Source organism: Camelus ferus, chromosome 7 (assembly GCF_009834535.1).
Source record: "Camelus ferus isolate YT-003-E chromosome 7, BCGSAC_Cfer_1.0, whole genome shotgun sequence".
NCBI lineage: Eukaryota > Metazoa > Chordata > Mammalia > Artiodactyla > Camelidae > Camelus > Camelus ferus.
The window spans coordinates 34286714-34301648 of NC_045702.1; the positions used below are offsets into that span (position 1 = coordinate 34286714).

The 14935-nt window shown below is 32.1% G+C and overlaps 1 protein-coding gene across 12 annotated transcripts in view; it reads left to right on the forward strand.

Moving 5' to 3' along the window:
• Positions 1 to 14935, forward strand: part of IMMP2L (inner mitochondrial membrane peptidase subunit 2) — a 1220903-nt gene that overhangs the window by 596421 nt on the left and 609547 nt on the right. For 11 of the 12 annotated variants that reach the window (XM_032483681.1, XM_032483675.1, XM_032483685.1 and 8 more), the window contains one exon: positions 3036 to 3138. In XM_032483681.1, the coding sequence (XP_032339572.1) occupies positions 3036 to 3138 (103 nt within the window). Of the gene's footprint in view, positions 1 to 3035; positions 3139 to 5609; positions 6607 to 14935 lie in introns of those variants that run through there. The other variant, XM_032483686.1, reaches the window with a different exon arrangement.

Consider the following 14935-nt stretch of genomic DNA (forward strand, 5'->3'; position numbering starts at 1 on the left):
TGAAAACACAAACAGATTATGCTTTCACGTGCTATTCTCTTCATGTTTGAACTTGCACAGATAGTCTAAAACTTACATGTGAAAACCCACTCTATCCCATAAGGACATAACCGTAAAAGAAAAATAAGATTCATTGTACTGTTAAAAATAGTCTATAGTCACAGTGCAAATTTGGGAAAAATAAAGTATTGAAAGATAACTCGGGTAATTTTAAGAGACTGATGCTAATAGATAGTAGAGGCTGAACACATTCTGATTTATAAAATGAAGGAAGATAGTGGACAAAGGAAAGACAATAGCAATAATAACTACCACTTACTGGGTTCTTCCTATTCATAAGAACTATATTGAGTCTCAACTATAAGAGAATCCATTTATCAAGTGTTTAATCCATGCCACTTTTATCCATAGAACTTTCTGAGTTAGATACTCTTATTTTCCCCATTCTGCAAAAGAGGAAACTGACACTTGGAGTTTTATCAACTTGCCCAAGATCACACATAAACTTGAGAGAGTTAAGCCAGATACCAAAGCCAAGACAGGCTGATGGCAAGACTGTGCTCTATAGCAACTTCTTCATTATATTCTTGTCTAACTGTTAACCTTCATCTCAGTCCCATTAGGGTATGTCTAATCCATCCCATTTTAAAGATGAACAAATAGAGGTAGAAACTAAGTAACTTACACAAGATTACTTGTGAGTAATAGTGTCAGAATTAAAGCTAGTTTAGTCTGTTTCTAGACTCTTTCTACTATTACTTCTCTGCCTTTGTGGCAGTATTTTTCATTCTTCAGTTATACATTCATTTGGTCACCCATTTAACAAATATTTGTTGAGCACTTTGTACTGTGCATTTTAGGGGGCTCTGGGACTACTCCAATGAACAAGGAACACAGAGTCCCGAGTTTACATTATCGTGGGGGAAGATAGGCAATAAACAAAATAGTAAGTGAATGTCATGTTAGTAGCTGCAATAAAGAAAAATGAAGCATTGTAAGAAAATAATAGGTAGGTGGAGGTATTTGGATTTTTTTAGATAAGATGGTCAGTGCAAGGAAACGTGCAACTGTCACTGGTATTTAACAATCCTGTGACTCTCCTATCACAAGTACCTTGATTCCTTGGTTTATATGACTTTGAAGCTGAATCTGAATTTTATCTCGTTCCTCTGGGCTCCAGAAGATATGTGCTTGACTTAAAACCTACCATTTCGTTGCAGAAATGATTGTTTTTATTTCACAGTTCTGCTTGAAGAGACAAAATGGGTAATTGTTTTCTTTCTAATTGTTTATCCAAAATAGCTGGCTTAATAAGGTGAACAAATGTTTGGACTTATTCAGAGAGTGTGCCTTACCAACAGTTAAGTGAAAAGGTCTTCTGCCTGCCATCGCTGACACTTGCTGTGGGATGTCAGTTCTTAGAGGCTATCTCCTGATCAAAAGCAGTAGGGATGTCAAGAACTAATTGACTAATTTTAATTGAAGGACACTTACATGACAGTACGATGTATTCAGCTTATTTTTGCTTTTCTTTGAAAAGCTGAAACTCTTCTTCCCAGTTGTAATTAAAAATAAACAGCAGTCATTAACTTACTGTGGGCATCTAATGGCCACAACATTGCTTCCTTGCATGAATGATTTACTGATCTAAAGCGAAGTAATTCAACACTGAAATTGTCTTGAAAATTAAAAACCATTCTCGATAATGAATAGTTTCAGTTTCTATAGCACCAGTTTATGTGTAGTGTTCCTCTTCTCTGCACATACGCAACTTGTTAACTAGGTGACAAAAGTGTTCTGATGGGATACCAACTCAAAAACAGTGTACAAAGCTCAGTCTCTGGGTTTAACTCTATAGAGTTGGGTGTGACATTTATTCATTCAACCATCATTTATTGAGAAGCTTCTTTAAGCTAGGCATTGTCTGGAATTCTTTGGGGAATAAAAGAAGAAAAAAATGTCTCTGCCCTGGAAAAAATTTATTATTATAGAATTGGGATAATATTTACTCTAATTCTATCTCTTTTATTTAATTAGTTGTATTATAATTTATTTAACCAATCCTTGTTATTGATTATTTAGAAAGTTGGGGTTTTTTTGTTTGTTTGTTTGTTTTGCTATAGAAGGCCTGTGTTGAACATCTCTAATAATAAATATTTGTCCATATTTCTGATTTCTTCTTTGGAATGGATTTCTGCCAGTAGAATAACTAGGTCAAAAGACATGTATAATTTAGTCTGTTAATACATTTGACAAAAATTAGGCCCAAATGGTAAAATAGGAAAAAACTTGTTTCATTTTACATTGCCACCAGCAGTGTGAGAGAGCCTTTCCTTACTCCATTTCCTTGTCAGCCTTAAGAAGATAGAATGTTCCACTAAATGTATATCCTTGATCATTGATCTCTAAATAGTCTTTAAAATTGTTAAAAAATTTTCTCATTTTCAGTAATAATTTATGAAATCAAATAGTGCTGATCGAAAGTGTTCAGTTAACATTCATTGACATATATTTGACAAGATAGTTTGTATTTGGCTGGAGATTATCTAGGTTTTCTTCTGTGTGCTAAATTTTATACTATTAAGAGATTATGAAAATTCTTTCAGTTGGTTTGAGAAGTTTATTTGACAAGAAAAGCAAAGATTGTAGCTAAGTTATGAGGTAAAAGCAAATGTCAGAAAAAAATAGATCTATATTTTGCTAGGGCTTATTGAGTTTCATAAAAACATAGGATATTATGAATTAAATTAAGTAGCAAACCATTATATTCAGTGTTAGTGCATCCTATTTAAGCATGAAATTCCTCCCTACTAAAACATGAAAAAAACAAACAAACAAAAAAAGCATGGGTAGGTTTACAGGGTCCTAACCACACCTTAATTAACAATGAAGTTCTGGAGTAGCCCTGGGATTAACCTATAATAATCTGTTGCATCCATATAACAGCATTTTTGCCCTTCCTGAATTTATATGCTTAGCTATTCGATCTCTTTCTTTCCTGATCTTTTCTCAATGGTTATGCTGTTTATTTCTAGAACCATTGGACACAAAAACCGCTATGTCAAAGTCCCCCGTGGCCACATCTGGGTCGAAGGTGATCATCACGGACACAGTTTTGACAGTAATTCTTTTGGGCCGGTAAGTCATCTTGTTGCTAATGTAATTGCATTTCAAATGTAGGAACAAAAGTATGTCAGATAGGTTGCTCAGGTAATCCAGCCAAGACTAATTATGAATTTAATAGTGGAACAGTTTACAATTGAAAATTTCCTTTTAAATATCACATAGATAATTTAAACACTCAAGGTGTGTGTGTGTGTCTTTCCAGGAAAGAACTTAGACAACTCAATAAAGTACCAAAACATGCTTTCAGCTGCCTACCTGATTACAATAGAAAGTTGTTTTTACTACACAGAAATGCTTTGTACCTTATGTTTTCAGTTAGTGTTTAACAGATATAATGTGTAAGAGGCCTAGAAACATCTATTTTATAAGTCATTAGTTAAAAATATAGGTCTAATGGAAATAATATTGGTAAGTAACATTTCTCAACATTTAATTTATGATGGAAATGCTCGTGTTCCTTATACTATGTTTTTATTCCATAAAACCTGTGACTAAACTCATATTTCATAGTTTTTAAAAATGTTTGAATATGTACAGAAATTTTCTATTTATGAACCCTTGCAACAAATCACTATATAAAGTGAAGAATATTTTTGTTGATGGACACTGCACCAATTTCTGTTCACCCATATCTTTTAAAAACTTGGGTCCTCATCCCATTAGATTTTTCTACAGCTAGACATATCTATACTTTTTATGAATGTGTAAGTTAATATTGAGCACCTTTAGATAGGTTTGCAAAAAAAATCCATTTCCTTTTGTCTCAAACTAAATATTGGTGGTCTCTATAAAACAATTTACTTCATCTATTATGAGGGACCACTGTAGTCACTAGGGGAACAGTCACTTTGACTCACCTTTGGATAAAATTACAATAAGACATGTGGGGTTGGATACTGTTATGGGTAAGTGGAAGGAAACTTGATGAGACTACTACTTTTTTTTCTAGCTGCAGTGATGATAATAAATACACCTAAGGTCTTTCTTGCTTTGTGGTAGTAATTATTACAAAAATACAGTTGAATCCTTGTAGAGTATATGAAAGATGGAGTGAGCAGGTTGGAAATGTTGTAGGTCACTTAGAGTGTAGTACAAGTGGTGATCATGAAGAAGTTTAGTAGCAACTTGAAAGTGAAAATTAATCACTCGAAAGCAGTTTTATTTCTTTCTCATCAATGAGATTAAATCTATTCATTGTATCATGTTGTTGGCCAAGTCCTCATTAAAATGTTAACTAGTTTGGGCTTTAATTGGTAGGATTGTGACTTGGAAATGAATTGTTAAAAATTTTTGTTGTTTTGTTATCAGTTGTGGATGTGGGGAAAATCATTACTTACTAATAACAGAGTGCTAAAGTTTGAGATTGGTTTACTTTCTCTTTGTTAGTAAATAAAGCCAATGTGATATTATCTATATCATTAGTATTATTCCCAGTCACTTGTATTCCAGTCACTTGTATTCCAGATGCTTTCTTATTTGGGAAAGAAAATTAGACTGAGTTAATAGCCAGAATACTGGGAATTGCACATAACCCTGAATAACATATCTATTGTGTAGCTTTTCCTGGGCTCTTTCCTGCTGTGTACTTAATAGTAGTATTTTGAACCACTGAGCTATAAGTATACCCATGAAAGTTGAAAGTATATCAGATATGGAAATATCCTCTGTCACTTACAGCTTAAAAAAAAAAAAAAGGTGAGTACCATGTGGGAAGGGCAATCTCATTGTCTTTGTTACAGTAAGAAGTTATGATATTCAAAACACTGACAAGTATATTGTGTGCATCACTTTGATGCCATTGGTTTACATCATGTTTTTCAATGAAATCTACTGGTTATTTATAGCTTGAACTGTAATTTGAGTCAGACACAAAACCACTTTGAAATTTAGGGGTTATTTTCTTCTTTTTTTAATGGATATAAATATATATATATAGAAAGTGACTTTTGGTTCCCAAGTTGGACTGAGTTGTCAGTTCCCATTCACTTAACTCGTATTGTTTTTATTTGTCAAAATTAGATGAAGAACCTTTACTAGGATGAAGGAAAACATTTGTCACATCATGTTCTTAACTATTTGTATTTGATGAGTTTTAGTGCATACATTTTTACCCTTACAATGATATTTCATCTTTTGTGTTCCAATAGCATTAATAACTAGGAGAAATTATTAATATTGAAGCTCCCAAGCAAGTTTTAAAAGGACAGAGGGGAAAAAAAGTGAATTAAAGTAAAGCTCCACCATTTTTATTTAGAGCTAAGCTGTGATGTTTGAGTGTAGAGATTTCTTACTGAATTTTTAATTACTAAATGGTTATCTGAATAATTTAATTATTTTAGCATTTTTATAATTCTGAAAATAAAAACTAAAGTTTTATAATTCTATGAAACCAAAATAACCTTGAACCTTAAAATGCATATAGACTTGGAAATTATTATGTTTTTCCAATAATTCTCAGTTGAACTTTTTGTCTTATCAATCAGTATACTTGGAGATTGTATGGAAGGGCAGCAAGCTTTCTGGATGGTTGATTGATTTCTCTCTTTGGAAGTGGGGAATGTACTTTTCCTGGAAATAAACAACCTATCTAAAAGCAGCTGGATTATCTTCAGGATGCTTATCTTGACTTTGTGGAAGTTGACTAAAGACTTTACCCTTCATATCTCTCCCAAATAACTTCAGAATTGTATCCAAATATGTTTAACATGCTTTAACTCTTTGAATAATATCATAGAATCCACTCTTTGTTTGAAATTGTTGCCTACTGGTTATTGTAATGGAGCTGACTTTTTCCGTAATCAAGTAGATTTTTAATTGTAATCTAATGAAGAATAAGAAAAGAATGTCTTACTCTTGTTTTTTTTTTTTTTCCTAGTTTGTTTTCTTATTTCCTATTGATTTCTTACAATTTGAATTTGCTTCTCTGATTTGGTTTATTACCATTATATGTAGGCTGAAGGGGTAATTAAGTAGTTTTATGAGTGAAAGATGAATAATAGGTTATGAATTTAAAGATGGCAATATTAAGTTATAGTAATAGCATGCATTACAACAGAATGAGATCCAACATCTGCACTTCTAACTTGCAGAGGGTGACATTATGGAAAGAAACTAGTAGACTCCTTTACAAACATACATGATATAGTAAGACAGAAAATCAGATAACCTTAGTTTTGGACTTCATCAGTCATGTAACTTGTATGGGTCTACATTTCCTCATGCGTAAAAGGAAGAATTTCCTCTCCTATGAATTTGTCTCAAGTAAATATTTAATAAAATGAGCAAATATGTATGTACATATATATACTTTATTTAATTGTACTTCTATGTTAGGGTCCTGAAAATGTTAACTAAAATTTTGATGATATATATTTTGATTCTACATACATATACCTGTTGAATATATATATATAGAGAGAGAGAGAGAGAGAGAGCGCAAAATTTTAATGAACATCCTCAGCAACTTGAAATGGGAGTACTATTAAATAAAGTATGTTTCATCCAGAGTATGAAATATTTTGCAGTCATTAAAAATCTGAATTTGTGAAGAGTTTTAATGACATAATGTTTATGATACTGTTGTGAATAGATAAAAATAAAGAATAGAATATACAGTATCATGTTAATTGTCCCAGTTGTTACTTATGGTCAATTCTTTTTTATACCTTTGGACTTCTCTATATTTTAAAAGGCCTAAAACAAGTTTTTATTACCTTTATAATCAGAAGAGAACTAATTACTTTTAAAAAATAGGATAAAGGTGACTAAAGTAAGTGGCTTCTAGGTTTCATTCCAACTCTAAGTTCTGTAAAAATGTTTCATGGTGCTGTGGCTAGAGGGAACAAAATGACAGATAGGACTGGGTAAGAAGTTTCTCAGTTATGAATATGTCTCCATGGAAGATCTCTGTGCCAAACCTCTTGAACAGATCATTGCACAATGATAGAAAATGTCCTATCTTCTCATCATATGGATTCACTAATGTATGATTTTAGCTCAGATTTCTAGTGTGAGAAATATGGTTTGTTTCAAGATTATGATTATTATCTAGAAGTGTTATTCGTTGCACATTACTACTTGATTTCACTGGATTGTGTATTAAAGATATCTGACAATTGCTGAGAATATTCGGAAAGCTCTTCTCTTAGCAATTCTTTAGCTCCGTGAAATACATTAGTCTTACCCTTTATCATCCCTATTTCCATGGCAATAGTACATTGCTGCTGTAGCCATGTTGGTGTTCTTTGCCAGAACCCAGAAGTAACTGATTATAATAGATATTGATGAATTTTCTGCTTGCTTTTAAATGAAAGCACATGAAAAAGCCAAATTTGTATTTGTATGTGTGTGTACAGAGCTGTGAATTTTCAAACAGCAGTTTTTTAACTTTTTCAGATTAGAAGACTCTTCATCAATTAAAGAATGCAGCAGCAATTCTTTCTTCCATTTATTATAAATATTCATTTCAGTACTTATATTTGAAATGTTTTCATTGATATTCATTTCTTTTTGTGAAAATGCAAATGTGACCCTTTCCATGGCTTTCATTTAGCTTGTACATTTTCTATGTTTGAACTTTTTTCTGTTACTATAATCTGTTTCTCAACTATGAGCCTCTGAAATACCTTTGCTGCTTGCTGTACCATGATCTGTTGTTAGGATATATGTTATCATAGAAATTCTAGTTTTTTAGTATCTAAAATAATTTATTTTAACTTCATTGACCAAAGGACATTAGGAAAAAAAAAACTTTTGACTTAAACATTTTGGGGCAAAGATAACCTTTCCAAGATGTATGAAAGTACTTTGATTTTTAGGTTTGTGATCATAGTGTCACCTTGTGAACAATTTGTGTGTAGGAACCATGAAGCAAAACTGTACAATTTAGATGCTAAAACTATATATGAAATACTGCCTCTCTCCAGGAATGGAAACTGGGAGTTATACAAAATATTAATTCTTTTTAGTTCCAAGTTATTTGGAAAAGAGCTAACCTAATCACTTATTTCATAGATGCCTAATTAAGTAAAATACTAGCCCTAGAATGTTGTCTTGAAGGATACATGCCTAATAGATGATAGTTTTAGAATAAATGAGTATTAGAAATCTCATTTATTAACTAAATGAGCCAATGATCTGAAAGTGATCATCTATAAGAAAGCATTGAAATGAAGATTAAAATTCCATAGAATTCCTTTTGAACTAAATGAAGTTCAAAATGTTTTTTACTTTATAAAAAAGTACTGAAAAAGTAAAGTTTATATCATGCAAGCCTTTCATTTATATCTCAAGATACATTTTTGAGCACCTGCTGATTGTCCAAATTGATTTTAGCATGGATTCCAATGAGTGGAATGGATCAGGAGAGATGAAGATTCTAGTAACTAGAGAAAGGATGCCAGATTAGGTAATATGTGGGAAATGAACATTGAAAGAGGTTTATTATCCACTCATGTCTGTTTTGAGTTTTCCCCCTATGTTACGTACTTTTGGTGAGAAAGAAATGCAGTATGTAATTAACTAGGCAAAACAAGATTTTTGGAGATGCAAGGAAACTGAAAGAAAGAGAAAGGGAAGGGAAGTTGTGATGTTTTTGAGACCAACTGACAAAGGGAAGAGTTGGAATGGAGTTTTGAGAAAATATTTAGAGCATAAGGACAGAGATTCAAGTCGCGGGTAATAAGGAGTGCACTGAGCCTGTGACTCTTCCCAGTCCTTTTCTCACTGTCATCAATAGATGCCCTGACACCTAGGAAGAGCATAAGAGGGTCAATAGATAAAACAATGACTGAGGTGTAATTTCTGCCTACAAGGAGGCAGACAAATAACAGAACCAACACAGTACTCTAAAATAGAGGTATGAGACAGAACCTCTTAGAGGAGTAGACATATGTGTACTGAAAACCCACAAGAAAAACCTACCAGATTTTCTGAGAGGATTTGGTAGAACAAAGTATTCTGAAATTTGTGAAGATAACAACTATTTGGTTAAATTTCACATTGCATAAAACACTCTGGACTTTGCACGTTTTGTGAATGAAGTGGTTTATGCCTGGAGTGATTAATATATTTCAGCTGCATTGAAAATATTCTGCTTCTATAACACAGAATAATCTTGTGGACTTATGAGAATGATTTGACATTTCATTTTATGTATTGTTGAAGTGTAGCATTTTCCTTGTGTAAGTCCTCTTGAGCAGCTAGAATAACTTTTATTTAAAATCAGCCATTTTCAGATAAAGAAAAAGGTCATTAGACTGTGTTGACAGAATCCAAGTAGTGTTCTATTCACACTTTCCTTGAAACATGTTGCTTAGACTTTAATTGGTTTTATTTTCTTGTTTTCTTGTAGAACATGCTTTTGTTCATTTAAAATTTTGTTGAGAACTGAAACAATCTCTATTTATAGAAAAATATTTGTAACAAAAGTCCCATGGTTCTTAAAATTGGAAAACCTTACCTTGGTGCTTTCCTTCAGTTGTTTTTCACAATTGCTCTAAACAGTGCTGGATCCTAGCAACCTCACATATTTTACTTAGGTGTAATTTTTATTTGTCGATTGTAGACAAAGGTGTGCATTTCGTAAAAAGATCAAAGCCAATGAAAAGAAATGCCATCATAATTAACATATCTATATATCCGAAGATAGCTAAATCTCAGAAAAGAGCCCATTCTCTGGAGCAATATTCAAAATAGAGAAATGCTCACACAGCAAAACAAACAAACAAACAAAAAACCACTGAAGTCCCTTATGATTAGCATCACTGTTGGTTGGATTTAGTTACAATGTACTTAGAACAGCAAAATAAATACAATTTGAGAAAGAGAGCATGGAAATATAATTCCAGCTAGAGATAGTGGTGAAGTAAATAATATCATCTTCTGCCCCCCGAGACCAGAGACAAACTAAGCTTCCATTTCTACCAAATCAAATTTTGTTTCTGTCTTAATTATTCTTCTAGTGTCGAAACCGTTTTCTGCATGATTTCATTTTCAGATCAGAGAAATGTCAGCCAAATTGCCATTAGACTTCCTTGCTCTGGCAGATACTGTTCCTTTGGGCCATTTAGTTAGAATTAAGTGTGTTCATTACACTAAAAATGTTATATTTACTGACAGTGGGGTTGGGAACCAAGATTTACTAAAATAAATGTGGTGAAACCTTTGTCTTATTTGTAAGACATAATTGGTCTTACATACATGTCTATATAGAAAAATAAAATGGAAGATATAAGGATCCCAAAAGAGAAGAAAAATCTTTCATTACCTAGACAATACAAGTAGGAAAAATCAACTATTGAATACACTGTGATTCAAGGTTTGAGACTGAATGTCCTCATTCAAATGGATATTTACTTATAAATATTTTCTGGGTAATTGTTTGCTCTCTACTTTTTTAGGTTAACCTTATTTATTATTTTTAATTGAATTGTAGTTGATTTACAATATTGTATTAGTTTCAAGTGTACAATATAGTGATTCAATGTTTTTACAGATTATACTCCATTGAAAGTTATTATAAGATAATGGCTATAATTCCTTACGCTACACAATATATCTTAATATGCAAAAGCAAAACTATGTAAATGACTTTGTCTTTTATGTAAGCTTCTGGGAGATAATTTTCTTTGGAAATTTTTAATTTCCTAAAGCTTGTTGGGTAATCTTAAAAACACTTTGCCTTGTGTCAGCCTCTTAGTGGGTTTTTTTTTTTTTTCCCCCTGAAATGACTTGCAACAGACTTAAAAGATCAGTTTGAGTGTCAGTGACTTGGGTGATTCTTTTCTGTGTAATGGAGCCATATATGGGGCTGTAATATAACCACAGTTTTCGATATTATCATTGGAAGACATGTGAGTTTGTGTTTTGTTAAAATTTGTCTAACTTGGTGAATCAAGCAAGTGAAAATGCAGTTCTTTATTACACTGATCAGAACCTGAACCATGAAGTGATAGGGCAACACAGGCCCCATGGCTTTTTCACTAAATAACATTGATTCCTGTAATATGACTTCTAGACATTTCTGCTCCAACTCATGTTCCTGTCACTAAGAATTTTTCTGAAAAGAACTCTGATCACATCATTCCACTTCTTAAAACAATATCATCAGCCCACAGCACTTATCACACTTAATGAAGCAATGTTAGAAGCTTTCCCTTTTAAATCAGAAACGAGACAGGAAGGTTCTCTTACCAATTCTGTTCAATATTGCGCTAAAGGTCTTTGGCAGTGCAGATAGGCACTGAAAGGCAAGAAAGAAAAAAAAGATGTGGAGACTGGAAAGGAAAATTCCAAACAGCTTTTTTTTTTTTCTCACGTATGTTATTGTCTACTTAGAAAACCTAAAAAGTATCCACAGAGTTAATAACAGAGTTCTGCAAGTTTATTAGTGTAAGAGTTATCATATACAATGAGCCAGCAGGTCTAGACTTCATCAACAAATAGAAAACACACTTTTAAAGAATTTACCATTTAAAGTAGCAATAAAAACTTGGGATACTGATTTCTTTTGGAAGGGATGGGAGGTTGGGGAAGGGTGAAGAGTGACACCAAATTACTGGTACTGTCCTAAATCTTAAGTAGACTGATGAGTATATAGCTGTTCATTATATTTTGCTTTATACCTTTTATGTCTGAAATGTAACAGAATATTTTTAATAACTTTGTAAACAAAAATATTAAAAGTTGGCCTCAGTGGCTACACACTAATCATGGCAGGTCTCCTTCTAATATTTGCAGGGCCTAAGGCATGGAGGTCCACATACCAAATATCCAAATATTTAATAGCTATAAATCAAGATAAGGAACTGTTAAATGAAATATGTTCCTTTCTCTTAACTTGATAAATTTACCTGCATATGGCTAAAATCAGCAAACATATCAAAGATGGCTGAATTTAATTGTTATAAGTCTGTATATTCTGCTGAAAGGCCTGGAATGTTTGGAAGAGTAATATAAAAACAAATACAATTAATAAATTATTATGTTTTATTTGTAAAATTGTTCTGACCTGCATTTTAGCAAAATCACTAATTATATTGTTATTATAAAGATTTTCAATTGCATTAGAGTATAGAAACTTGAATACATACTTATCAAAATACAAACAAAAGGTAAATGTATAAGTTAAAAAGTAAATTTTTTCAAATTTTTCTAAAAATCTTTTGTAAAATATCAAAAGTATGTTTTAAAATCAAAAGGCAAAACAAAATGACTACTAATGATTATACAAATTATATCAACATTATTTAAATAAAACTGAATTTTTAAGTGCTTAAAGAATTAAATCTTACTACATATTTTTATAAAAGTAAATCTTACATTTTGAGGGTTCATGTTTGATATAATTGTCCATGTAAAAGGGCAGATTATACTTTATGCATGTTATGTCCTGAGCTATATATGTGCAAATTTAAGAGACACTAAAAAGCCACTTAAATTTTTTGCATAGAAGAGTAATGAGTAAGAAAAGGCATGGCAGCAAGAATGATTTGGGAAAATTATGAATGAAAAATTAGATTGCAAATATGCTACAGGTAGAGAATACAATTACTCGATGATATTACTGGTTCAAGTGGGAGATGATTAGTCCCCTAGACTAAGGTGGCAGTAATAAAAATATGAAGTGGGTTGATTTGAGAGTCCTTAGGAACCAGGCATTGATTGGAAGAGTGTTAGATTCCACTATCTGGAATTAACTTCTCGTATCTGTTAGAGAAGTTCACCAGCTGAAATACTGAACTGCCATCATGTTCCCTTGTGATGGATCAAACCTTCAAATTAAGCTTGGGAAGCTTAAATCATAAGGATATTTTTGTGATCATTTTGATATGGAAGACCAAAAGATGAAAGTGACAAAGCAATGTCTCCAAGCTTCTTTAGTTTGCAAAGTACTTGTAGAGCTATTTTAGTGGACAGTCTTGGTTACCTGATGAGAATTGTGCTGCCTTCTGTCGATCAGACTTGCTATTCTGACTTTAGGAGAACTGAGTCTTGCTCAAGACTCATTACAAGTTAAAGGCAAGTATTGCTCCATCAAGATTCTGTTCTCTTACACTTAGCATCCATTTCAGCTGATGCACTACTCACCCATTTCACAGACCTTCTCTGCTCTTTTTCTAAAGTTCTCACGTATTTCAAAAGGTGAAGGTGAATCCTAGAATGTAAAAGTTAATGAGAGGGAAATATATTATGTAAACTAAATCTTTTGATTATTAAACTAACTGATAGGAAAGCAGGTTTAAAAATGTTTTTCATTATTGTTAGTATTTAACATTACTATTTAAAATATAAATGTATATATTTCAAAATTAAAACTTTTAAAAATGAAAAGAAGTGATTAGTTTTGCTGAAGGAATGATGTAGAATATTCACACTAATTTCATTTTACATTAAATGAGCTCCCCTTTAAATAAAATTACACTATTAAAATAAATATAATGGTATTGTGATCAGTGGAAGGAAAGCAGCAGTTGTAAGGCTTCATCAAGTTGTGGAATTTGGGGCTTAGCTTTTTTTGTTTGTTTGTTTGTTTTCACTAAACCTGATTTTCATAAAGATAATAATTATTAACTAGAATTTACTTTAGACTAACAACTACATTAGGCTAAAGCTTTACATAGACCTTCGGTGATTTTATTTATAGTTGAAGAGCTTTAACCAAAACATTTTCAAAGCTGCTTAAATCTGTCTGGTTGTGAAATGTATTTGCCTATTCCCTACAGAGGCTTTAAACTCTAGCTGCTTAGTATTTGCTGAGAAGCTGCAGGCAAATGAAAGGTTCCTCTCAAATAAGCCATGATTATATCTAGGTTGTTCGTTTAAATTAAGTTTCATTTCAAGAAAACTAATCAGATTATATGTTATGGCATTTCTACAAGTCATAATGGAATTATATAGACTCTGGTCAAGGAAAACTCCTAATCTTAAAATATGTGGTCCAGAGACTTTTAAAACAAATTTAATCGTGAGCTTATTCTGATATTAAAACAAAAAACAAAAAGCACACCAAAAATAATATAGGTATTTGCTCAGTCTTTCAAACAAAGACAGTTTTTGTGCTGCAGAGGAAATAGTAATGCCATTTAATTAATTAATTCTAAAGTCCTGGTTTCAGTGGGCTGTTGTTTTCAGATTCAGTGCCTTACCCTGAAATGACTGAAAACTAATAGTACAAAATGGGCAAGGCCACTGTAAAGGTCATTCAGCAAAGTGCATGGTATTTGAATAACCTTTTTTGCCCAGATGGGCATTGCTGGTTAACTGCTATATCTTTTCAGATAGTATTGTTGAGTCAAAAAAGTATACTTTATAGGAACTTTCAATAAATTTTCAAGAGTAAGTTCTCATTTAATTTTATTATAGTCACGTAGTACATCTTTATATTTTAATTTGAAAAAAAGTCCCACCATGCCTTAACTGAAGTATTTTTCCCTTTAGATGAAACTACTATTTAATTGCAAGGAAGTCTCTCTACATCCTTTATATATTTCAATAACAGTACTGTATTAATGTGAATTTTTATTATATGCTTTTTCACCCTGTCACTACCCCTGTCTCACCCCTCATTCTTTTGGAGTTTGTTATCCACAGTACCTTTTGTTTGTTTGTTTTACAAAAGGAAATTTAGTATTTGGTTTTAAGAAAGAATATGAATAAGATATCCCTTTATGGAAAGGATTTAAGTAGGATATGCCTGTGTTGGAGGATATTACTCTAAACTGATACATCATTATCCTTTAGGTTCAGGAAGATTGCCTTCTTTATGAAGTTATTTTCTATATTCTCTGTTTTTAATTCCTGAAAGGCT